This window comes from Polyodon spathula, chromosome 6 (assembly GCF_017654505.1).
Source record: "Polyodon spathula isolate WHYD16114869_AA chromosome 6, ASM1765450v1, whole genome shotgun sequence".
Classification (NCBI taxonomy): domain Eukaryota; kingdom Metazoa; phylum Chordata; class Actinopteri; order Acipenseriformes; family Polyodontidae; genus Polyodon; species Polyodon spathula.
This window is the reverse complement of record NC_054539.1, coordinates 59258236-59286019: the sequence shown is the minus strand read 5'-3', so window position 1 is coordinate 59286019 and position 27784 is coordinate 59258236. Positions and strand designations below refer to the sequence as shown.

The following is a 27784-nucleotide window of genomic DNA, read 5'->3' as shown; positions in this document are numbered from 1 at the left end:
AAGTTTTCAAAATTATATGGAACCATCCAGTCAGAACATATTTAATGAGCCACATGTTTCCATGGCGTTCTCGACATGATATTGGCCGGCTTCACTTTGACGTAAATTAAAAATATGGTGGCATCATAACAATTAAAAAGTATAGCTATATGGTGGCCCCATAAACCTTCATTTAATTTTATTTAATTTATTTTTCAATTCAATGGCACTCTTCAATTAGACTTGATATGTCCTTAATTTAAAAGACACAAATACTGAATTGAAAATAATGCAGAAGCACCAAGGCCATTCACCTCTTTGAAAGGACCAGCCTTTTAAATTCTGCAGGGCTACACAGACCAGAACCAGTTTGGTTCTTATCTGTCCACTCTAGTCAGCTGTTTTTCTACAAAGTCTGGTCCTTTCCTGCTATAATGTGATTATACCAAATGGCCTACAACTACAAATGCGAGCATGTAAAACTTTGAAGCCTTGTAGTTAACATCCTTTCCTCTTCTCTGCTAGGTTCTGAGCTCATGCCCAAAGCCCTTTCCACCAGAATTGTTGGGGGTATCTGGTGGTTTTTCACACTGATCATCATTTCTTCATACACTGCTAACCTAGCCGCCTTTCTAACAGTGGAACGCATGGAATCGCCCATAGATTCAGCAGATGATTTGGCTAAACAAACGAAAATAGAATATGGTGTAGTGGAAGATGGTGCCACAATGACATTTTTTAAGGTAGGTGACCTTTATTTTATCTCTTCTTGAACGGTAACCAATCATTTAATTGCTCTGACAATGAGTTCAGGAGCTACTCTTGAGTTTTGGTTGCCTGCCATTTGAATATGTAATGTAGGTTAGATCAGCAAAAATGTTTTTATATTATTATTGCCATTATATTTTAACATAGGAACATATTAACTTTCTCTTACTTTACTATAAAATACCTGTTTCTTCCTTTCATGCAGCCAGTTGAAAGGAAGCTAAACTTGTGCTTTTGCAGAGCTAATGTACCAGTTGTATGCCTGTCGTACAGAAAAATATGATGACAGGTTTTACAAGCAACCGACCCAGTCATGTACGTTATTTTCATTCATTATGATTCCAAAAGAATTCCACACTTCTGAGTTACCTCTCAAATTATTATTCACTATATGATATAAACCCTGCGCTATCTTTTGTTTCACTTCACCCGTAGACATTTTTAATCTCACCAAGCAGCCGTGATAAAGGATTTTGTGACGTATCAAACAAATGGCAAAACAAACCGGGAACACTACTTAGTCAGCTGACTCCTACATAATCGCCTCCTGCTTTGGTGCAGGAAATACATTTACCTTCTAATACGTTATCTGGGAAAGGTGTACAGACCGGTATGTTGAAAGGACAGAAAATGTTTTTCAAATGACATTTTCTGACCTGCACTCGAACCGCAAACAGTGAAAAAGTTCACATTCCGACCCGAACCTAGCCTGCCTTGCGGGTACCCGACCCGATGCAGGACTCTAGCACTAGCATCATCTTTTGTACTGGAGTGTATTGCCAGAAAAACTAATGGAATCCTGATCCAACGTAGCAGATCATTGGATGGCACTGGCTCTTATTTCTACAAATACACTTTACACCACACTGTGACATAAAGCAAATATACATGTGTTATTAAAGGTGTTGGTGATTATTAACAAGGGATGTGTTATAACAACATTGTAATGACATATCAATAATGTCATGTAGGTTATAAAAGTGATAAGTCACCGCCCTGTTGTAGCCTATGTGCATTTGGAAGACATCTGATTTCTTTCAGAGAAGCCTGATCAAAATCAAGAAAGCACAGGTACCATTTTAAACATGCTTAGAATGACTGATCAAGAGGCCCCCGAGTGGCTCATCTAGTTAAAGGTCTGCCACTGGGTGCGCAGGTTGAGTTATACAGCTTAGACGGCGCCAGTTCACGTCCGGACTGTGCAAAGGGACCAAACTCCGAAGGGGGCGTCACATTGCCTCTGATGCTCCCGCAGTGGGGGAAAGGAAACCAGTAGGAATTCCTCCTCCTTATCATGCAATAGTGTACCCTACTGGCCAGACATTGAGCACATTCAGAGTGGATAAAAAAAGCCTGCCCACCTCTGTTTTGGATTGCTTGGCGTAAAAGCAATTCTGAACCATTATCAACATACCTGAGGGGGAGAATGATGAGAAACAGTGCAAAACAAACAAATACTAAAAGGTTCTCTACTAAAAGTAGAACGATGGACTGCACACAAAGCCACTCTAATCTTGTGGGTAGTCAATGGACTGTATCCTACAAATGCGTTTATTGAAGCAATGTATTGCGAGAACATGGTGTTACTGATAGTAACATTGTCTATATATATATATATATATATATATATATATATATATATATATATATATATATATATATATATATATATAGTCACCTTTTTGCTTGCCACACAGGCTCTCACGGGTTCTTCTCCCTTCTGAATCACGACCCAACACACACAGGATTCTACTGAAACAGCGCTCACTTTTAATAAACACAAAATGAAATAAACACAAAACAAACACCTAGCTCCTATTTGGAGCACTCACTAAACAAACAGGAACCTAACTATCACGCAGGACGGCTAAACCGTTTACCTGCCCCAAACATTCAAAAACACCCTTACACAATACCTCAATACGACTGCTCACTCACACAGTCGGGCTCTTCTCTCAGCAGCAGCCTGGAACAGACTGGCTGCCTCTCTTAAATACCCTGCACCTGGCTCTAATTTACAATTACCACCAGGTGCAGGGGATTACTAAACAATAAAACAATTACCCAATTAAACCCCATAACACCCAAATGTGCATTCTCACAAGGTTTTTAGCAGGGAAGGATTTTAACCCCCTCCCTGCTATCTCACAATATATATAAACTGTTTATAATAGATCATTAAATGAACTAATTTACTGGAAATACACTTCTATTAATAATATACTTAAGATGATATCAGAGTGTATTTCTATAAGCTTTATAAGTAATGCATTATACAATATAAAGCAGTGCAGCTCTTGTCTGCTATTCTGAAATGTCTAGTCATACAAATCCACCCTTGATTTTTCTTTGTAAAAAACAACAGTCTGGGGTTAGATGTAAACTAAAATAAATGGTATAGATTGCCAAATATAGGGGTGGAGTCATTATCAATCATATTGTTCTCTCAAGCTTCTAAACCATATTCAAAATGTATTGTTTGTCAGCATTCTGGACTTGTGTTCTAATTATAAGTTGCATGATAGATTTACTAAAACTGTTTTTCTTTAATTAAATAAAATATAGACTGGTTTTGTTTACTGATTATGTCATGTAACATCATTTATGTGAAGGTAATGTAATGCTTAATAGCTGTACCTTAACCAAATACTGGGTACGTCACTCAGTGATCGCAGTTATGAGTCTTCTAAAACAGTATTCAATACTGCTTAATCTATGCTATACTTTTAGCATTGAGACCCTATGGATGCAATCTCATTTGTTTTAACCTCCTGTAGGAGATGACATTCTGCATAAAGTATTAATTATGTATTTGATTATAAGTTTCTTTACTTAAGTGTTATTTTCATATGTTGATATAGGTTAAAACATGTAATCAAGATTTGTGGGCACAGTATGAAAACAGAACACCACAAACGAAGAACAGATTAGGTTAAGACAGTCTTTAAAGTTCTTAAATGTGACGCACTATAGAATGTTATAGATTTGGGCGAGTTTCCTCCCTTTACCAGATGTGCTGAAGGTGTGTGATAGTAGGGTGGATCCATAATCATTGAAAGAAATGGGGTGGAAATGCTAATATTCACAGTTCTTAATGTAATGTTTTTGTTTGATTCATCAGTCACTTCCTTGAATTGACTCCACATAATGTCTGTGTTGTGATGCAAGTGTATACATTGGTTCATGCTGTGACCTGCGCATCTTTGCTTGCTTGTATCCAATGTTTATTAACAGTATTTCTTTTATGCATGGAAAGTATTTTTGATCAAAAATCATTTGTTGAATTATTTTCCCTACACTCCTCTCATATGTTAGAAAACATTAATGATGCATACTTTAAATGTCTTCCACTACAACGACTACTTTTTTTTTTTTTTTTTACATACCCATTTTACAAACATTCAGTGATGCCATTTCCCTTTTATTATGCCCCTTATTATTTTTTTCACAGAAATACCCAATTTCTAATCTGTTTTGTGTGGTTATTGTACCATACCCCCAAAAATATTTAAAGCATTGATTGCTGGGACGAACTATAAAAGAGTAAAGAATGTGCTGCGTAGCAATATTCTGATAACAAAATACCTAAAGCACAAAACTGAGCTTGACAAACAGATACTGTACTAGTATCCTATACAACACGATAAAACACAATGAGACATGCGTTGTTTTGCATTAACATATGGTTGTAGTTGGGTTGGAGGCACGAAGCGAAGCTGAATAAAGCTGTATGCATCACAACGCACAAGCCCTAGAGTGTGTTATCTCGCTTATAAAATGGACACAATTTATTCATTTATTTTTTTTTAAGTTTTTTTTTTTTTTTTTTTTTAGCTAACAATTTTATTATATATCCTTCCACTTTGAAGGATATATCACCAATGTTCTATTTGTTGTAAACATTAAACTAGAGGTTTTCAACGTTTCCATGTGTTTATTCCAGCGATACACAAGGCATCATTTGAAGCGAGGTGATTTACTCCCATTGGTTTTAAGAGTATATCGTTTAAGTGGCATAAGGGAATTTGGTGATGGTGAAAGAAAAAAAACTGCCGGAATTATGGGGTATTTTACGTGATTGTGAACGTGTGGGTTACTGTGCGTACTGAAAGGGTGATGCAGGTTCTCCAAACAAGGACAAACACAAAATTCACGGTTCAAGTTTGTTACTTTAATTCTTCTTAACTGCTTTCACTGATCAAAATAATAAAGCTGGCTTTACCTGACAATGGGTATCACTAGAGCCAAAACGAGGGGTTACAGTCGTGAAATAATAAATATAAAAATAACAGACACTACACAAAACATACACGTCTCTGGACAGTGAGTGTTCTTAGTTTAAGTTAGGTGCTGGAACAGTGATGCTGGTTAAGCCTGGGTGAATCGTTGGCCCAAGGCTACAGCTCCCAGCTCCATGCTTGATCAGTCTGCCTACGTAAACACACACTTAACTCCGTTTCCCGAAACAGTCCTCATTTCCTTCCATCAACCAGAACAAAGAAACCGATCAAGGCGTCACGTCCCCCTAAAGTACCCTCAGCCCCGCCCCCTCCGATAGCTAGTTCAATCACGTCTCCTCCGATGAATGAAACTTCGCTCACCGTACTAGGGCTATGACTCATGGTACTGTGACGCTATCCCTTTCCAGAATGGCCGGCTTCCAACTGCCCCCGGAATGAACTGCCCAACCAATCAGTATGGGGCATGCAATTCCTGCTGTACAGTGCTCTCACAGCTCGAGAGGGAGATTGTTGAGTCAGATTCATTCGCTCTTTGTCAGTGATGTATTTTTTAAAACTCAAAACAGGGCACAAGGGGATTACCAGGCATGGCACATATAAGAACATAAGAACATAAGAAAGTTTACAAACGAGAGGAGGCCATTCGGCCCATCTTGCTCGTTTGGTTGTTAGTAGCTTATTGATCCCAAAATCTCATCAAGCAGCTTCTTGACGGATCCCAGGGTGTCAGCTTCAACAACATTACTGGGGAGTTGATTCCAGACCCTCACAATTCTCTGTGTAAAAAAGTGTCTCCTATTTTCTGTTCTGAATGCCCCTTTGTCTAAACTCCATTTGTGACCCCTGGTCCTTGTTTCTTTTTTCAGGCTGAAAAAGTCCCTTGGGTCGACACTGTCAGTACCTTTTAGAATTTTGAATGCTTGAATTAGGTCGCCACGTAGTCTTCTTTGTTCATGACTGAACAGATTCAATTCTTTTAGCCTGTCTACATCCACTGTGGCTTTCTTTCTTTCTTTAAAAGCTTTGTGATTTTTTTTACTCTTCTTTGTAATTTAAGGATATGAATTCTAGTACATTTTCATCTTCATAACAAAGCTGTCTGGCTTAAATAGACACTGCCCTTCTCAGACTTCAGGCACCAGATCAGAAGGTGTGTTGCTGGAAAGAGCTGCAAAGTTTAATAGTTTATTCTCGTCAGCGGTAACAATGTGTGGGTGGTGAGCCGCGGTGTCTTTGCCTTCTTTTTTGTATCTTTTAATTTTCAACAAAAATACAAAAGGAATGTCACTTATTTGAAAAACTTTAAAAGACCTCTCACAACAATGTGTATATTTATTGCCACTTTAAAATACTGCGCAGTGGTAATTTATTAATCGAACATGCTTAGGCAAAAATAAGTTCCTCCATGCATTGTGCTATTGATCTGCATAGTTAAAAGTTCAACAGCCAATCAGCATGCAGCATCCTAATATTCCACTTTATAAATTCAAATATATGACGATTACCAATCCATGCTATAATTTTTTTCCAATTATTTAATAAAGTTTTATTTTTAGCATTCATTATATAATGTTATTGGCTGTTTTTGATACATATTTTGTGAGATGCAGCATTATACATTTCTAAGGAAGAAAACTTACAAAACACTAAGGAAAAGAATGATGCACAATCATGTTCACAAAAAAGTTATATACAACAGGCTTGGAACTCAATTAATAGATATATTGTATGTGGTAGAAAACTGCAAGCATTTGATTGCTCTCAGTCTGGGCACACAGTCAGGACTTGTCCGGTATTCATTTCACGACAGGTGGCATGGTAACTTGTTGGTGCATACATAACAAGTATATTTGCAACTTGCACAAATTGAGTATTTATGATTTATCTATGATAATGGCAGGATGTGTAATGTATAGACAGGAAGAGAATTAGCATTAGAATAGTAAGTAGCAGCTGAATGGTTCCCTACACAGTGATCCCTGTGGCACAGTGCCGACAGGCATGCCTACAAGACTGACAGGAGGGCTATGAACATAGAGGAGTACTAGGAAAACCAGCAATAAGCCAACTTAGGGGAAGGGAAGAAATGGGAATTGTGAGGAAGCAAGGAAATAGATTGGTAGACAGTGTGGAGATGCCACTATCCTGAAGTTGAATAGTGTTTATAATGTAAACCAAGGTTTCTATTCAATAAATGTAAAATATGTATATGTTATAGTAAAAATCAAAATATTGGCAAAATCTCAAGATTTACTAGCAAATGTCGTCATTTACCAAGTTAAGCGGTAAAATGTCCAAAAAAAACATGATAATAGCTTTACTTCAGACATTTACCTGTAAATCTCAAGAATAACCAAGTGCCTACCAATAAGCTCTGGTAAGTGTCCAAAATGCAATATATTTCTTCATATATAATTCCTGACATTTACAACCTTGGTAAATGTTGACAGTCACCTGTAAAATTTAAGATTTACCAGATAACTTTTACCATCCATAGTATGTACAATATCACTGTTAATTAAGAATTCACAGGGCATCTGTTGAGGCTGTAAGAATATAATAGAGGAAGCAGAAACAAGCTTGTTAGTTGGGTAGAAGCGGACTAAGAGAGCCCGGACTTAGGATAGAAGGCGAGCCGATGGCCCAGACTTAGAGGCGGGCTTGGAGGGGCCCGGACTTGAAGTTAGGATAGGAAGAGATCCCTGACCAATGAGCCGCTTTTATGTAGGACCAGGCTGAAGCCTCGAGGATCTGAAAACACATAAAAGGGCTCTGACTCCGCAGAGGCACTTCTTGGGGCAAAGGAAAGTCTGAGGAATCAGGACCTGAAAGGAGAGATAAAAAAGGGTTCCCTGACTGATCTGGTACTGCCTTCGGATGAGGCACAGGCCTCCGAAGCCGGGAGCAGAGAGGCATCCCGCAGGGAACCTGCAACAAAGAGAGATGGGTTAGTCCGGGACTCGGCACTAAGAGCGTAAAGACATATGATTAGATTGCTAAGGAAGTCAATCTGGAGCATTGGACGGTCTGGAGGAGGGCAATTGCAGATTTGAAATGGTAAACTAAAGCAACTTCTTTGTACTGCAACAGTAAGCAGATCTGAAGAGGGAGCCGAGATCTGATGTAGTGAGAAGTGACTAAGAGTACAGAGTGGGATCTGCTGAACAGTGCAGAGATCTAAGGAAGTAAACAATGGAGTACTGTCAGTAGGGTGCAGAAGCCCAGCTGTAGAGAGCAGAGATCTGCTGAAGCAGTTGTCTGTAATAGTGAATGGTGGACTGTAGTGCTGCATGAAACGATTATTAATGTAATCGATTATTCGGATAGATACCAACATATCACTCAACAGCTAGCAAGTTGAACCATTTTTTCAGATTTTTATATACCAATGTGATATAAATGTCTCGAGATGATTGCTCTTCCCTTGCTTTTCTATTTTAGCAACACAAAATACAATTTCTAAAGTATCTAAAATAAAGTATTAAATAAGGAATAATCTGCGTAGTATCCTTCTGATAAAAGCTGCCGAAGTCAAATGATAGCAGCTAACTAATGCATTGAGACAATTGAAACATACCACAAACAAACTTTATAATTTTACAAGCAGAAATTATTTATTTAAGTTGACCACTTCATAAGACAAAAAGCAACTATGGGTTAATTGTTGATTTTTTTATAAATGTTTTTCTAACAATGGAGTGGTATGAAAAAAAAATGTAATTTACTGGTAAAACAAAACAAAAATGGTCTAACTTTTCTATTACATTGCACAGCGGGATGTATTTAAAACAAATAACCTGTTTGTTTTCAAATCTTAATGGTTCTTTTAATAATTATTTTGCTTTTGTAAAAGAGCTGCAATATAATCAAAATGAGAAATGTACAGTTTATAAAATATCAAAATGATTATTTTTACTTAATGTTTTACACTTGTTGTATTTGATACAAAGCCCCTTTGTTGAATAATAATTATAATAACGTAAGGATAATATTTTGTGTATTTCTTTCTGTTTCATTTCTTTTAACTCTACCACTCAACAGTGAATGCTAAACACTAAATAAGTATTATTAGAAATACACAAAATATAATCCTTACATTATTATTATGATTATTATTCAACGAAAGGGCTTTGTTACAAAAATATAAATCACCAAGAGTCACCAAGAGTTTTGAGACGGACACATCGGTATAGTTATATAAACATTTCAAAATAACGAGGCACAGAACACAAGTGGGGAGCCTGATAAGTAAGAAATGCACTTTATATTTTTGTAATATCAGGCCTTTAACTGACACAATGTTGGCTGAACTGACACAACTTAATGTATAAATTACATAATTGGCCTTCCTTTCATCTGGTCATTTTACTTTTTTATATTTAGTGATGCAGATTCAAAGTCTGATTTTTAAATAATAATAATAATAATAATAATAATAATAATAATAATAATAATAATAATAATAAATGACCAGATGAACATAAATCACAAATTCATTTTTTTTTATTTTCATAAGGAAGTATTACTAACGTTTCAGCTTATTTATTAATGTGAAGGGGAGCTGTCTTAGGTGTTCAGGCAGAACGGTCATGCTGTTATGTTAAATCATTAACTGCATAAAGACGGAAAATGTGCGATTAAATGATGAATTCGAATAATCATTGAAGCACTAGTGGACTGCCATAGGTAGTGATATTGGTCTTTGAGTGTTATGGCAGCTTATATTGAGCTGAAGATGGGACTGCCTTTGGGCAGAGATAAAGAATGCATAGATCTGAGGCCGCTGTAGAACCTGAAAGGATAAAGAATACATTGCTCTGAGGCTGCTGTGAAACCTATTGAGTTGACCAGGAGCAGTCTATGAGTATACTGTCCATTGCTGGGTAGGCGGGTGTCTTGACTGAAACGTTGATAATTGTAGGACATGGTTTCCATATTGAATTAAATTTTAACTTCTGAAGTAAATTGGTCCTGATTTGAAAATACATGACTTCCGCGAGTGAAAGAGGACCCGCTAAAATATATAGAACTTAAGGTGTTATACTGCCATCTGGAGGTTATGGTGGTGGTACACTATGAAAGTCGCTATATAAAATAAAGATTGATTGATTGATTGATAGAATAAAACCATTGACTTTAGAAAGTGATGCAGGGTAGAATATTTGATTACTGTGATTAAGAACTCTCTTTTACTAAATGCTCTGATGGTGTATCTGATTATATTTGGCAGAGGGAGATAGAATGGGCTGTGAAAGAAGGCATTGGCTTGCAAACTGCTGAAAATGTGATAAGAGGACTGACTCGGGGGCTGAGATGTAGTCTTCATAGAACAGAGAGAGCCCGTTCCAGTCTTGAATTAATAAATGCAACCTTTGATGACCTTCATGGATTGCGTGGATATACTTTTCTGTGCTTCCTGACTTGATGAGATGAAGGTTCTGCCCTGAGCGATGAAGCGAATTGCGTAATTGAAATGGCCCAGTAAGGATAGCAAGTCCCTTTTTTAATTGAAATGAAGGGTCCGAGGTTGCCGAGTGTAAGTTACTGCGAATGTGCGATGATAGATTATGATAACATCTTTAATTCAGTAACAGTGAAAACTGGAAGTGTACAGGATGGGAAAGTCCAGTACAAATAGCAATGTAAAGTCTGTTTCTGAAAATAAACTTGACAAAACAATGACTTAGCCATTTCTTTTAGTACTTGCAAGCAGTCTTAAATTAGAACTGTACTTGAAAATGTTGTCTTTCAGAAAATAAAGCCATGACTTGAGGGGCGAATACTGGGCTTGATAAAGATTTCTGCAGTGTTGGAAGTGACCTGTTTGTCCATATCATTGAGCAATGTATTAATTGAAGTGATTGAGACGGCGATGGGGTGAATGAGAGACTTCATGTCTTGTAAAATGTTGTCTATGAAGCTGAAGGGCAGGACCTGTTTTGCTGGTAAGGGGGTGGTGCTGCCGGCCTGTCCTGAGGCTGAGTGAGAGAGTTTGCGGAAGCATTCTTGAGGAACAGGCAGCATGTTGAAGCAGTTATAGAGGCACAATAAAATATTGAAGAATGCCATACTATCGCTTCCAGCCTGGATGACGATATTGTTGTCGTGCAGGGTTTTTATAACTTAGGTGAGTGGCCAATCCTTATAAAATAGCTGATCCTGAGGCTGAGCCTGCTGGCGGTGAAGTTTTTATCTCTGTAGACGGTACTGATTACAGGTGAGGAGTAAAGAGAGATTCAGCAGACAAAGCTTTGTGGTAGATTTAAATTAAGGCAAGGCAACCACTGACTAGGGAAAGACAATGTCTTGTCGGCGGAGCTTTGTAAGTTTAGCGGATGGCCAGTTTTTTCTAATGAAGATGTAGAGAAAGTCGAGTAATGGAGCTGCGCTTTGAATGGTGCTGTTGCTTGGCTGGAGACTGGATGGAGCAGGAAGGAATAACATTGGCGCTCCTGCGTCCAAATAGAGAAGCTGAATGATGAGAAGAATAACCGGAGCAGGTAGGAAAATGATTGATAATATCTTGGCATAGAAGTGACCTGCAGTGAAAGGAGTGAGGCAACAAAGTTTAGATATACTGATATATAATGATAGACATTAATTAAGCAGCCCCAACTCTCGCCCTCTGAATCTCACACAAATGCTAACATTTCTGGTAAGACAGGGTGTTGTGATATGCTGAAATATCACTACAGCTGTGGGGGTTACAATGGCTCTGTAGGCGTGTGATGTGCTGATGAGTTTGGTGGTGTTTGAAAGCACTGTGCTGAAAAATTACAAAGTGGCAAAATGACTTTGCCTATCAAGATTTGTTCTTTGTGTGTAGAGTAGATCGCTGCCAAATAATTGACATTAAATGTTGTTTATTGACCCCTTAAAGCTGTGTCCATATGACCATGTGCCCAAAACATACAATGTATTTGATTCACTCAGCAAAATTGGTTTCATTGAAATGTTTGATCCAGATTTATTACTTTGCCACAACAACAAAAATGACAATTTAAACAAGTTAGTATGTCCATAAATAAATTACAAAATTACTAATTACATTTTTATGTTTACATTTAAAAATCTATTGTAAACTTTGCTTAATGAATCTACTGATATTATTTCTATGTTTACACATGGAAAAGTCTCTCTGCAATTTATTTAAATACTGACACAAATTTTATTTTGAAAAATACACTTCATGATGGCTAATTACCATATGTAAATACTGACTTGGGAGTTATGTTTCCTTTTATTTTTCTATTGTGTCCATAGAGACTTACAATAATAATGCTGCATATCACTACTACTGAGTCTCACGTACCAGCTAATGTAATTACATCTAATTAAGGCTCAATTTTTTTTTTTTTTTTTTTTAAGTGAGCTGCTTACAGTTTTCTTTAATTCATTGCCTTCACAGAAAAAAGGAAAACCCCCCAGAACATGCTTAAATCACTGTAAGAAAGAAGATGAAATAATTACTAAACATATCATTTGTTAGGTCAGGAATACAAAATAGTCTTCCAAATTAAATAACACTTGACAAGAAACATTATAGAAACTATGTGCAGCCTTAGAACCAGTTGGTTTATTACATTTAAACAACAAATATCAAAATGTGTTATCAAAGTTGCAAAAGAAATACAGATGATCACATTTTTTTCATGTGAGTTAAAAAAATTACATGTTTATAGGTCATTTTTAATTATTAGATGCAGTTGCAGTTTGTGTCATCTCATGGCAACATGAATATTCCAAACATTGTATTCATCAATATACATGAGAATGTGCATTAACAAAGGTGGTATGGAGGAGAGAAAAGATTAAATTAAAAAATACAGCTTTTGGCTCCTGAGTGGTGCATCTGGTAAAGGTGCTCCACATGGAGCGCAGGATTCGTGCTATAGCCTGGAGGTCGCCAGTTCGAGTTCAGGCTATTCCACTGCCCACCGTGGACGAGAGCTCCCAAGGGGTGGTGCAAAATTGGCCGAGCCTCGCCATTTGGCTTAGGTCGGCCAGGGTGTTCTCAACTCACCGTGCAGCAGCGATCCCTGTAGATTGGCCGGACGGCTGCAGGCTTACTTGTAAGCTGCCCAGAACTACATTGCCGGAGGGACTGTAGCTCTGAGGTGGCTGCATGGCGGGCCTGCAGAGTGAAAGAAAAGTGTTCGACTGACTGCACTTGTTTTGGAGGACCGTGTGTGTTCGTCTTCACCTCTCCTGAGTCAGTGCGTTGGTGGCAGCTTAGCCTAAAATAATACAGCTTTTATATGATGATATTTAACCAAACTGTCCAGTGTCCCTGTATGTAGGTGATTAAAATGAAGGGTTTAGCCTTAGAGAATGGTAAGTTGTTCACCCTTTTGCTACTTTACGGATGTGTAATAGTGTCATAAAATTGAAACAGGTGCAATTTTTTTTTTTTTTTATGAATAAATAAATTGCCAGAGGTGTATAAAAACATAAGAACATATAAGAATAAAAGGAAATTGACGAATGAAAGGAGGCCATTCGGCCCATCTAAGTTTATGCGGTTCCTAGTATTCCTAGTAATTGTGCGTGCTGTGCTTATTCTTTAAATAATTTATATAAAATATGCAATGCAAATATTTTTAAATAGCATGTTTACATAGATAACCATGAATAAACTAAATAGATAGTGTCTCGCTTTTGTTTCAGTTTGGTGAATTTGTCAGCACTACTCTGTTTTAAAGATCGCACATCTCCAGTACAGTTATTCAGAGAAAGTGGACTGGTAACTAAATATACTATGGTGTTTCCCTTCTCTAGTGAAATAAAAAATATATAGAGAGAAAATTAAGTTCTAAATACTGAAATGTATTATTTTTCTCAATAACAGTCGGTGAAATTCAGTGCTTATCCGGCATATTAACACCTCTACTCACGAATGATTGGACAGCTGTCAGATCTGTCTCTTTCCCATTGGCTACTCAATTTCCTTTAATTTTCTTGAACAGCCTCTGCGTGCTTATGATTGGACAGCTGCGTAAAACTTGGCAGAAATTTGACTCTCCTATTGGTTAAAACTTATTGTCAGTGCCTGCAACTGAAACAGACACAGTTTATGTCCCACCCAGCTAACTTATGATTGGGCTACAGCAGAAAAAATGCAGGTATTCAATTGGTTGATCGTAAAACAGCGGCCCTTCAGGAAATAAAAAAATATGCCGCGTACATACAAGCACAGCATAAGCGAGCAGCACTGTCAACAGAATGCTGTGACGCTTTTGTTGGAAAATGTGTTTAAAGCTTTCTTTATTTTCCCTTGCTACGACTCACCAGAAATGTGTTCACGACCCATAATTCAAGAACAGCTGCCATGGGCATGATGGCCTGGCTTCGCGGGCACAAATTTGCCCGCAGGCACCACTTTGACGACCACTGGTAGAGTGTCCTCAGTACACATATTAATAATTATGTCACTACGTTTACGTCATTAAGTCAGAAATGGCCCGTCCGTGAAAATTTGGGGCCCAGCCAGGAATTAAATCCTGCAGCCGCTATTGCTTTACTGTTTAATTTTTTCAGTGATTTAGCAGGTGAATTATCCGAGACAGTAGAAACCCTCAGCTTTCTTTTTGCTCAAAATAGGAAAAAAAACTAGCAAAAACTAGACAGTACTGGGGCAGTGTTGTATAATGCCTTACTCTTAATGATGTTGAAAACTGTATATAAAAAAAAAACAAAACTTTTTTACCTTTTAAACATTGGTGAAAATTGACTTGTAAAGTTTGCAATCCAGTTGTTGTCTTTTTGGTCAAATTAATAAACACTGTTAGATTTAGGACACTGTTCTTACGTTGAAGTACAGTTTATAATCAGCAGTGGGTCATTTTATTGTCTTGGCAACCCATATTTGTTGATGTTTCATTTCCATTGTGAAAATGAGGTTTGTCATGTAATTTCTTGTATATTTAGATTGACGGTAGAAATACCAGTATGTGTTGCCAATATCGCAAATACTGTAAAAGCCATCTTAAAAACAAAGGAATAGACAGCAAGGATGTTCTCACCCAAGTGAACTCCTAATCCATGTACTTGACACAGAAATAAATATTGTTTCAAAGCATTTTACATTGTAAGGAAAAACACCCACTCTGTTGGATTTCTCAGTAACAGCATTGTGGATCTTAAGGAAGAATACAATTATAGCACTACTGATGAAGTATGATGCTGTGGTAGGTATCTTTAGCCTGCATTTCCATTCATGAGAGGAGTGTTGCATTTCTCATTTGTTTATAAGTGCATTGATGCATCAATGACTAAAACATTACAGGCACCGATTAATTAGTTCAATTAGTCTCTGATTGACCAATTGGTATAGCCTGAACCTGAATTTGGATTCAGAATTGTAATATTTCCAATACAATCATTTAGGAAAACAATGTATAATTTTTATCTGATGCATTAATGGAAGCATTTTCTGGACTAGGAGAGAACTAGCTGTTACAATGCATTTGACTCTCTTCCCAAAGGGTAACTCTACACAGTGATGAATTTGGCACATACCATGGAGAATAAAGAAACACAATTAAATCTATATAGAACAGTCTGTCTTTCAGTCCAACAACATTATACTGGCAAGAGAGAACATGACATACAGCTGCAAAGATCATGTCTATATGTTTGCCACTTGACATTGGTAGACCTTCAATTTAAACACTTGTATTTTTTTTTTGGTTTGTTTGTTTTTTATTATCATTTTTATTTCCCATGGCTGGTTCTATGCTAGTACCAAAATATATCCCTCTACGTCAACTAGCCATATTGTTTGATATTGTCCCACTGCTGATCAAGGAGCATTAAGGGAATTGTGAACACGAAAATGCCAAGAACAACATATCTGCTTATGCCATGGGATACTACTTAATAGAGACAACAGCTACACAAGTTACACAAGTCTCTGCCTTTGCATTCTGTAAGATACGTTGTGTGCTTAGGGTAAATGTATGCCATAAAAGGCTCAGTTTTGCTTTGTCATATTCAGGAAGTCAGTCACTTGTGGCCTACAAGGGCCAATTGATATGAACAAACTGCCAGGGGAGGTATTCGGTTTAATTTCACTATCTCTCTGCTCCACCATTTCAACAGCATCTGAGGAGTAAATGATATTTACTTTCCACCATACTGTATGTTTATGTGATCTACAGTAGGAGCAAGAGTTGACATACTCTCTCTGCAGGGGAGGTTGCATATACAAGCCTCCACCTCTATTCTTACTCTTTTAGAGTGTCCTCCTGCTGTGGGATTGTTAATCGTGCCCTGTGGAACAAGATAGTCACTTTTGAAGCCGTCGGTGAGGATTTAAATCTGCTGGTTTCAGGAAAGGTTGAAGCTACAATCGATTCCCCTGTTGGGTGTTACTGTAATGAATGTTGATACTCTAGTGGCAGATTTCCCTTTGAGATTTGCCTATGATTTTGCCTATAATAAATGGTGATCCAAGTAAAGACGACACAAGCATTGCATTCTTTGAAAAAAAAAAAAAGAAAATCCTTAAATGGGATAAACATGCAAAAGCTTCTTCTAATTGTCATATTTTAACTTTATTATTTTTTTTTTTTTTTATTTTTACGAAAAAAAGAACTATAAAATTAACTAATAAAAAAACTTATAATAATTTATCCTAAAACTAAACCCTATAAAAATATAAAAAAATATGTTAAACACCCTTATAATTCGCCCTATTCAGAATACTCTAAAATCTAATAAACCCCTAATATCTAATAACTATACTAAAAAATAAAACCCCCTAAAAAAAAACCTATATAATCCCCCCCCTAATATATAAAATTAATCTCTCCTATAACTAAAAACCCTAATATATTTTACGTAATATTTATGTTTTTAGTTTTATGCCACTGTCCGTAGCTCAGAGGAACGTGAATATTCAATCTCAAGCTATATGACCCTACGAGCCTATATTGACCATTTTTTAAGCAGTACAACAATAAACCACAAAGTTAATTTGATAAGTGACTGAGTATTTCAAAATGCAAACATTATCTCTGTTGCCACTGTGAAGTGGTACTGCAAATCTGGCATAGATACCTCCTGTCACTACCCCTTGATCACAAAGGATGATTAAAAAAATATATATAAATAAAAAACTCCCCTGACACTGCCACAGGTCTTGTGAGGAAGGTTTGATTTGATGTGCAACTAAATATGGCCAGATGTGGCAAAGAAGGCCTGTATGATTTAAAAGCAGACTCGTTTGTGCTTTGCCACAATGAAAACGGCCAAGAATATTTCACTTTAAAACTGAATGAACAAACCAAGAATCACAAGAATTATAATGAATCAAATAAATTAAAACTCAGAGGTTTGATTTACTCCATCCCCGGAAGTCCTCTCTGCCCCTTACTAAGTTTGAAAATATATATTGGTAAAATCCCTGAAGCCGGTGCCCCAAGTTTTTATTTGCATCCTGACGTCCTTAGCGAAGCAAGGCTTGAAACATGGAAAATAATGTCTGTCACTGGTCACAAGTGTGAGGGAAGCTTTAAAATTACCGGGCACCGTCTTCAATTGATAACAAGCGGTAGAACCTTCACTTCCTCAGACAAAGACAAGGACAGCAATAATCAAACACCATGTTGCTCGAAATCGTGTGCTGAATGAACATTTAAAAAAATAGTGCTTCTTGTTTTTAATCAGTTCAATGTTATAAATAATAATAATAATAATAATAATAATAATAATAATAATAATAATAATAATAATAATAATAATAATTAAATATAATGCATTTTTTGTTTTATTTTTAAGTTTTAAGGGACTATTTTTTAAGTCAGAGACGGAAGGCTATTAAATAAAAAAATACTTTTTTGTTAATTAAAACATATTGATTACAAGTTTTATTTATTTATTTATTTATTTATTTAATTTAGTTAGTTGACCCATGCCTTGTGATGCATTCGCTCCTGGGGCATGTGGATATTAGAGTATATCCCACACCCCGTCATGCCTTATTGCTTACTTAATACTTATCATTTAAGGTTTAAGTGATAAAGCACATGAGTAATACATGCAGAGGTATGTTTATGGTGAATTGGTTATATTTTATCAGCAACTTAAGGCTTATTTAATATTCATAAATGTATTTTGTATTGATATGTATATATTTTAAAAGTATTTATTCATTGTCACTCAGATTTTTTAAATGTTTACACCCAGCTATGCATATGAGTACCTGCACTTTTTTCTTGAAAATGTCACCCCTGTTCTCAATCATTCGGAAAATCCTGGATTCCATAACACACTCCTATGAACAGCAATTTGCTTAATACCCTGATATTAAAGACGCCTTGCTTTTGTGATTTAAAAATGTCAGTGATCAGAACGGGGCATGCAGATTTCAAATCCAGTTCATTGCAATGTTTAAAAGTTTACTTGCAACTGTATTTTTACAGTACTTTTAAATCTATAATACATGTCATTGTACTGTAACTGAAATTAGATTTTAGTGTCACTGTAACTTCAGTAAAAACTGACAGTGTAGTAAGAATTACTGATAAGATAATTTTTGTGGGTCCCTTGAAATTTATATTAATTAATATATATATATATATATATATATATATATATATATATATATATATATATATATATATATAATATATATATTAGTGTCAAAACAGTTAACAAAACGATTTCCTTTGCTATTGGATATGCTTTGGTTTTGCTCACAGAAACAAATTTATTGAGATATGTTTATAGATATAATGTTATGTTGGTTCCGATTTCTAAAAATGAACACTTTCAATGTTAACAGCAGATATTTAGCAATATATTTAAAAAATGCCCACAGGATTTGCTTGATAGGTTTTAGATGGGGTGCAACACTACTGGAGTCAAATGGGAATCTTTTTTTTGTTTTCTTCATATTGCAAAAAAAAAAGTTAGGTACTTGAAACAGATTACATTTTCAAAGGAAGACATGAAGGTCATACAATCTGATTTGCGTTCTTGAGACAGTGGAGACAGGTTTTAATGAATTTTCTGAAGAACTTTTTAAGACCTCTGCTTAGTTCAGATATATTGAGATAACTTCAGTTTGAATCAACAGCAAGAGACAGAGAGAAAAAAAACAGATAAATCAAAGAGAATTATGAAGTATATGTTAGATGTTTTTTTTTTTCAAATATAGTAGACGCCGGTTATTAGCAACCCTAATACAGACAACTTTTTGTTATTAACAACATTTTCACGGAAGCCAGTTCCATCCCACAGACTTTAATGTTAATGGATTTCAGCTATTAGCAACTGTCTGCCACTTAATGGCAACTTTTTCTTACAATTTCTATGGCTGTTGATAGTATGTTGTTGTAGTACTATGTGTACAATACAGTACTGGGTATACGTTTTTGTTTTGCACATCTGTGTAGTCTCAGTAAACAGTTATTTGGTGTTTTTCGTGTTTATTTTTTAATGAATGAAGACCTGTATTTCAGTGTGCTGTTTCTACAACTATGGAGCAGGCCTATACATTGTTTTTCCATATACATACACTTGAAAATGTGGCTTTTTGCTTAATAACAACGTTAGGTTAATAACAACTTTTGGCTGGGAACTGAGAGGTTGCTAATAAGCAGTATCTACTGTGTCTGTGCTATGGATTGCGACAATTTGTTGTGCATAATTACACAGATATCTCATTTTGTACACCACACAGCACAAACATACATATTAGGCGTGTATAGCTGGAGAAGTTTGACGTAAATGCCAATATACAGAAACTGAAGGTTTTTTTCAGACCATAATAAATAATCCACATTCAGTAGCTAGACTAGATTTAAGCATACTGAAAGTATGGGTGGCATGTATAGATAATGACTTTCTCAGACTTAGGTAAAAGTATGTGTTAAATACACAGGAAAATACAGCAATAGAGTACATTTCTGAAATGCAAAAGTAACAAGACCTCAGACCCCTACTTTTAATCTCCCATCCATCACATTCATTCATATTGCTGTTGCATTACTGTACTCACCTGGACAACTGTCTCACCCCATCTATCGAGCAAGGAGGAGGGGGTACTCACCCTTCAAACAGAAAACGCAACTACCCTTTGGCATTGCCCAAGATGCTGGTCCACAACTTTCTAATCTGTATTTTTACAGCTAAACTAAAATAGTGTTTGCATTACATTTACTAATCTTAGTGATTATGAAAATGAATTGACCAAAAGATGTTTTGTCTTTGCCTTTAGGGAGGTTAGACATCTGCAGAAAACATTAAAACTATTAGTAGTGAAATATCAGCAAACACAAACTACCTACCACAATACATAAAAGTGTGTGCTTCATATGGCAGCTGTTTTTTTAGGCCCAGATGAAGTTTTCTTCTATTTGTCTCCCATATTATACTGTATAAAGGAGATATGTATATGTGTATGCTTGTGAACAAAAACAAACATATTAAACATAAATATTGAATTGCCTTAGAGTTTCAAGATGCGATAGTTAAAATGGTTAGAAAAGAATGGAATCTGCTTAAATTCATATTGTCCAATATAGCGCAATATATTAAACATGTATTCCTTTAGAGATGTGCCTGAACTATTTTTATTTTCTAGCCCGTTGTTTATTATCAAACAGAGGCACTGTCTTTCAGCTCCAGAGATTAATTTGTTTCAGATTATTATGAATTGTACCTTCAACAAGAGCATTGTCTTTTTTTGGTTCATTTGTATTCAAGAACATATTTGAGAGATGAAAGAGTTTTTTTTTTTTTAGGTTTGCAAATAACTGTTAAAATTAAAATTGACTATTGAATTACTCTAAACACTTGAGACTCAATCACAATTTTAGAGATGTTGTTTTTCACAGTTCCCTTTTTAAACAACATCAGTGTTTAGATCCACCACAGTTGTGATTAATTCAATAAACCCCAATGTGGTCTTACACATAATCATAATGATCCAAAAGCACGTGTGTAATAAAAACTATAAATGCTTTACTCCCATCAATGCATTTCTATTTCCTCTCTGCTCAGCCCTTTCTTGACAGGAATGTCTTTCCTGAGTTTTGTAATTGCGTTCTATGGGCCATGAAAACTGCTGTCACAAAGGAAAGAGCTCTGCCATGTGAGCAAGTTTTATAGTTTTTGTGCTTATGCTACAAAGATGAACTGGGCAGGGTCATTTTTGGCTTTACAGGCCACCAGCTGGGGTGATGACTTTTTGTGGAAATACATCAAACAACTAATTGTTTTTCCCCAGCAGCATACGGTTCAGTTTTGCTTTGACTAACATTTACCATATAAACCATCAACTTTTTAATTGTGAACAATTTAGCCTTCAGAAATGTATTTTCAAAAAGAGACTCCTGATTTCTCCCACACAGTTATAGTGATTGGCTGCATTGTGTTAATGTTGGCACAGGATCAGAGCAGGATTTTAGGCCTTGCATTACACCAAGTGGAGCTAGAAAAATGGTCCAGGATAATGTTCAGGTTCTTATTATGTTGTGATGTTGATGTTGTGAAAGCTCAGGTAATCTTTAGAGCATGCTTTCTGAGAAATGATTATCTTTTGACACTTGAGAATGCATGCTGAGTTTGAATATTGATACACAATTGTACTATATTACTTGTGGGACTGACAAAAACAAAACAAAAAGTCTGCTAGGTAGTCATCTGATTTTGCTATTGCACCATTTAAGCCTATTGTACAGATCTATATTTTTTCATAATGTAATGTGTACAAACACATTATTGTTATTGAGAGGAACAGTAGTTCCTCGTGTTCCTCGTGCCAGAACTACCTAACTCTCTATACAGCAAGGATAGTTTATGTGTTTTCACATCAAAAGTAAGTCAGCCAAAAGCACCATTTCACTTTTAATTTGCAGTTCCCAACACTCTTACATGAAATGTAGAAAAAAGTCAATACCTGTCATACAGTAAGAAAAATAAGTTGCCAAAGTAAGGTAAAGATATCATTCTTCCTCCTGTTTTTTTACAATTTTTTTGCAGACCCCAGACACTTTTATCCACACATGTGTACATTACAGGACATCCGAGTTTAATGACAGTTAACTTGTTTTGTCAACACGGAAATATACTATGGAAAGCACCTGTTTTTTTGGTAACCGAGCTCTGATTTTCTATTGAAAATCAATAGAATTTTTTCCAACAAACTATGTTCAAATTTGACCACACACATGTGAAAATTTATCAGACTATTGCCGTTGCTTCGTTCTGGACGTTGAGACAGCAAACTCACGCTGTCTGAATGTGGTCACAGACTCACGTCAACCTCTCTGTGTGCTCATTAGAAAGGACAATAATGGTGGGTGGGCAATAGCAATCCATATGTTCATGTTTATGTGTTCAATCTATCTGTTCAACTCAAACAGACTTTTATTTACCATGACACATAGTAATGTCTGATAAAAAGAGTCATGGGAGACTGTCCTACTTTTCTGTCTTTAACAAGAAGGCTATAAACAACTTTGACAGGTTAGTTATATTTCCAAATAAAGGTCTTTTCACACTGAGAGCGTCCTGTAAAATCGTCAGCATCTAGTGTATTTTGACGTCGTCGAGTTGCTTTCACACCAAAGAAGTTCAAATAATTAGAACGCCAGAAAGCAAAGGTGCGATGCACAAGAAGTCGAAATTTATTATTATTTAATAGTATACTTATTAATACTTATTAATTACTACTCTGTCATGGGTGATGGAGCACTGTTCCTTAAAATAAACATGTATTCATTTAAGTCAGGCGGAGGTATTTTTTGAACAGGTCAGGTCTCATTTTGTGTTGCTGTTAAAAATCCACTAAAGTGTTCTTGTTTTCTTTACTGCGTCTATTTTAATTTCCATTGTCTTTAAGGAAACTTCATTTCGGCAATATCTGTTATAAATCGCTCATTTTCATTAGGACGATCGCTGTTTGTGTTAATGAAATACCGTCGGGACTACGTGTTGGTGTTTGTTGTCATGCCGATGAGGGGGTGAGAATTGGAGTGTGACTGGTTAGAGTGACAAATTTACGCCCGACGTGCACAGAAATATAGGACAAGGTCTTATTTTGACGCCGTCGGTTTTAAGGGGCGTTCACACCGGACACAGCGTGGTGAAAGCAACTGTTCTCAATGAAGGCGGTTATGTGCAGTAGCACAGAAGAGCAGCATGCAAGAGATCAAATATTTTCAACTTTCGACGCGCCACACCATGACGTAAACTACTAGCAGCCAATCAGGGGAAAGTAGGAAGCTCCTTTGCGAGGAATAATTTGTATAAATCTGATTTCAGATTTGTATAATACAACATTAAGTAGGTTTGAAATCTGCCTTCAAACCGGAGCTCCTGTATCAGCTGATGATATTCGCCACACCTTTTTCTTTTCTTGAGGATGTCATGGATCCACAGTGAACTTCCTTTTTTTTTTCTTTATCCGATAGAGCACGGCCATCGCAATGATCTTTTTTATTTGCTGTTCATTTTTCCTGGTATTGTGTAAGTTACCACTGTACCACTGATTGCAGCCGCTTTTACAAAAAACACATAAAATTGTTTTTGGATAACACATATCTAGACTTCAAGAGCGATATTCTATTAAAATACATCCTGCTGTAAACTCAGTGGAGGTAGAGAACAAACTGGCTTGTATATACATATAAAATAGTGTATTGTAGGTTATATTAACAATAAAAGCGTGTATTGTAATTTGACTGTTCTAGGTAGAAGTGCTTTATTTATTTATTTATTTATTTTTTTGCGATTTGGACTTACAAACACTGTCAGGGTATTTAATACATGTATTTAGTAAAAGTCAAGAACAGGCAACCATGGATCTTTAACACCGCGAGAAATTTAAATTTGAAAAGTGAAAACGTAAAACTGACTACCGTGGCGGTTCTAGTGTTAAACGAACAATAAGTCCTCTTTTTATAGAGCATGGTATAAAAAAAATCATTAAAAAAAATCCCAGTGTTTTAAGACAAATTTGATAAATATATTGGTAATTAAAAAAACCCACTTTTTAATTTTCATACTCTTGGCGCACTAGCCTTTGCCTTGTTTTCTGTAAAATCTGACAAATTTCCAGTGTACACATAACGGTAAATTAAGAAAAAAAAAGAAGAAAAAAATTAACCCCACTGTCCAAAGGAGACAAAAAAAACAAGGCTTGAAAACTACATTAACATTATGACCTATTCACATGGATATAATTAAATTATTCTCTCATTCTTTTTTAATTTGCTGTTGGTTACAATTTATGAATTACATGGCCCAACTTCTACTAGCAAAAGCAGCAGGCCCTTCCAGTGTGCCGCAGCTACACAGATGCAGTTCACTTTTTGCTGTGATATTTTAATCAAAACTTTACATGGCTTTGCATAGCCACTTAGATTTGCATTATCTTCAGTAAATATAACTGTATCGTAATTTTCCCAAACAGTACAGGTAGCCTACGCTTTCCTGCAATGGAATTTTCAACAGCAACAATTTAAATTTTACTTTGCGTCTCCATACTTGAATATGTAGCATATCTCTTTCATACATGTATGTGGATTTATTATTAATTGACTTGCTGCCCACATCGCAATCAAGATATTCATACATGCCAACGGTCCCTGTATGGTCGGGACAGTCCAGATTTCCTAGCAAATGCCCTGCGTCCCAATGCATAGGAATAAAGTCACAATATTTACCAATAGAAAAAAAATTAATTCTGCACAGTAGTTAGTGAAAACCACACGTTGTGCTCTTCGTGTGGCTGACACATCTGCTGATCACTAACTTATACAAATGTAAGAACGCTTCATTATATCTATTTTTACTGCCATGATGGTCGTGTCATGTTGCGTTGGGGGGATATGTCTATTATATGATAATAAGTGTTTTTTTGGATATGACTCCTCCCATGTGTATTATGGATATAACACCCCCTCCCCACCAGAGAAGAGCATCCCACTGAACAGTTTCCAAATGTTGACAAGTATGGATATGTAGAATATTTCTTTCAGACATGTATAGGCCTAATCAATCTACATACCACGTTGCAACCAAAAATGCGTCACATACTGGAGCGTTCAGAGAAGCATTTCGCCCACGTGGATTTGCTTACACTTGTACAGTACATTACTAAGGCCCTACCTATTTCACAGCCTTAAAAAACGTGATACGGACCGTGAAATTCATTCTTCAAGGTAAAAACTGTCTATTTTGTGTTCTATTTTGGGACTGGTTTAAAACAAAATGATATGTATAAAATACATTAACAAAGCAAGTTATTCTTGATCGCTGCATCATCATCCTTGTTCACAGACTTTTTAATTTTCATACTCTTGGCGCACTAGCCTTATATATATATATATATATATATATATATATTATATATATATATATATATATATATAGATATATAGATAGATAGATAGATAGATAGATACTATCTAACTATCAGCATATATAACGGGATATATATATAATATATATATTTATCTATATATATATTATAAAATTTCAAAAACACACACACACACCTACACGAAGATGGTGGTGGAGAAGGTTTATATTTGAAATGGTTGTGGATGCAATAATGTCATCTGATGAAGGGAGCTAATGCCTGAGTTACTGCAGTATGCCAAGTGTAAAAAGGAAGCTAATTAAGATTGTGTCATCAGGCTATGGTCCAGTGGAGTAAATGAGTGCCCAGTTATGTGTGATCTGAGTCCATGGCATAAACAGGAAACCTGAATAACGCAATATGTATTAGATACCTTTTGTCAACAATCTTCCCAAAACAGAAATTCCATTGATTCACTTTGGTATTTGTCATTACAAAAATACATCAGATTGATACTTACAGCATTTCTATAATGTAGTATTATCATCATCATCATCATCATTATTATTTATTTTTTGCAAACCTTTCAAATGTCTTTGTATTATGACTATTTGTTGTTGATTGAAGTTGCTCTAAACTTTTCAATAAATGAGGGCTTTACACAACTTCATATTAGTTTAAATAAACTGTAATAATGTTTTTTTTCTTCCAGAAATCCAAAATCTCAACATATGACAAGATGTGGGAATTTATGAGCAGCCGAAGACATTCTGTGCTTGTGAAGAGCAATGAAGAAGGAATCCAGCGTGTGCTCACCTCTGATTATGCCTTCTTAATGGAGTCAACGACCATTGAGTTTGTTACACAGCGGAACTGTAACCTCACACAGATTGGTGGCCTTATAGATTCCAAGGCATATGGAGTCGGCACTCCCATGGGTATGTCATATGTCAGACTTTTTAACTTTCTACATTAATCACTGTATAAAAAAGGAATGTTGGCAACAACATGCCATTGGTTATTTGCACAGAAACTTAACTGTTTAATTCCATGTATGCACCAGTCCATAATTTTGCATCACAAACCTTGGAATGTCCTGTATAGTTAAGCCACCACATGTATTACCTGCCTCAAATGCAACCCAGAAGGTCATTATTCTGCAGGCTATCGATTTATACACTGAAAAAGGCTCTGGGAAAACACGTGACCTGGAGTATTTACACATAATTATAAGCTTTGGATTGCTGCGTTGTTATTGTTGTAAGCCTCTGAAAGGCACAGGGGTAGCGTCCTGGACTTCCACTGTGTGTAATGGGGTTCATGTCTGGGTTGGGAATATGCTACTTCTTTTATATACAGTATGTACATACAGTACATACAGTATATATATATATATTTTTTTTTTAATTAAATTAAACAAGACCTCTTTATTTTTAAGTATTAATATGCCCATGTAAATATGTTTTAAAACACATACATCAGCTGGAAGTAGTTAATACTGCCAAAGGAATTGTTATATTTATATTTGTAGATACCTGCAGTCAATTAAACTCCCTACAACTTTTTTTTTTTTTTTTTTTTATTTCTAATTATTTTTCATTGCACTTGATTAAATCAGCACAGCCTCAGGCAAAGCCAGACATGGAAATGGTTTCTACATGCCATTTATTTGGGGTCAGAAGAATCCAGCTACAATAGGGTTTGTTTCAAGACGTTCTAAAACATTATTTTCCTTTTTTTTATTTTTTTTTAATCTTTGGATGAATATTAGGAATAATGTACACATGTTTTAGTTTTGATTCATTACGGCACCTTTACATGTGTTTTACCACTGTATACAATATGCCTTTGGTTGTTTTGGATAATTGTTAATTGCAGGTAGTCATTAAAGGAAAAACATAGAGATAAAGTACCCTCTGTGTGCATCCATTCGGGAGGGTTACTGCAATTATTTTGACTCTTCAGTTCAGATCAATTCATAGGCAACAGTTTGTGTAACCAGCATACAATAACTAGCCTCTTATATTTCTTTATGTTGTGGTTAAATAATGCATGCGACATGGATTATGGTTATATATTTGATAGCACCTAAAAAAAGTTTGAATTATTGCTGTGTGGCATTTGTATGTGGCTACAGAAAATTGAGAATGCTTAATCCTGTGAAACATTGTTGATTATCCCTTTATGTGAGAAATGGGTTTGATGAAAATGCTTGCTTCAGCTCTCAATACTCTTCAATGGGTTGGTTGTGACAGCATGTTCTTTAGTTTGGTGCATGTAATGTATGCGACATGGAGACGAGATTGAAATGCCATACCGTACCATTTACAGTACACATAAATATTATATCCAAATTGCACTATAACGCTGGTTCCCATTTAATAAATGCCACTTAGTCCCAGGTGAAAAAACATCATTACAGATGTCCAAAATTCTGAATAGGTTTTTCAGAGATATTCATGTACCACATAATCCTTTACAT

At 35.9% G+C, this 27784-nt stretch overlaps 1 protein-coding gene across 2 annotated transcripts in view; it reads left to right on the top strand.

The window, feature by feature from the left end:
- Positions 1-27784, top strand: part of LOC121317404 (glutamate receptor ionotropic, kainate 2) — a 216800-nt gene that overhangs the window by 169370 nt on the left and 19646 nt on the right. For both annotated transcript variants that reach the window (XM_041253299.1, XM_041253300.1), the window contains 2 exons: positions 505-722; positions 26015-26240. In XM_041253299.1, the coding sequence (XP_041109233.1) occupies positions 505-722; positions 26015-26240 (444 nt within the window). The remainder of the gene's footprint in view (positions 1-504; positions 723-26014; positions 26241-27784) is intronic.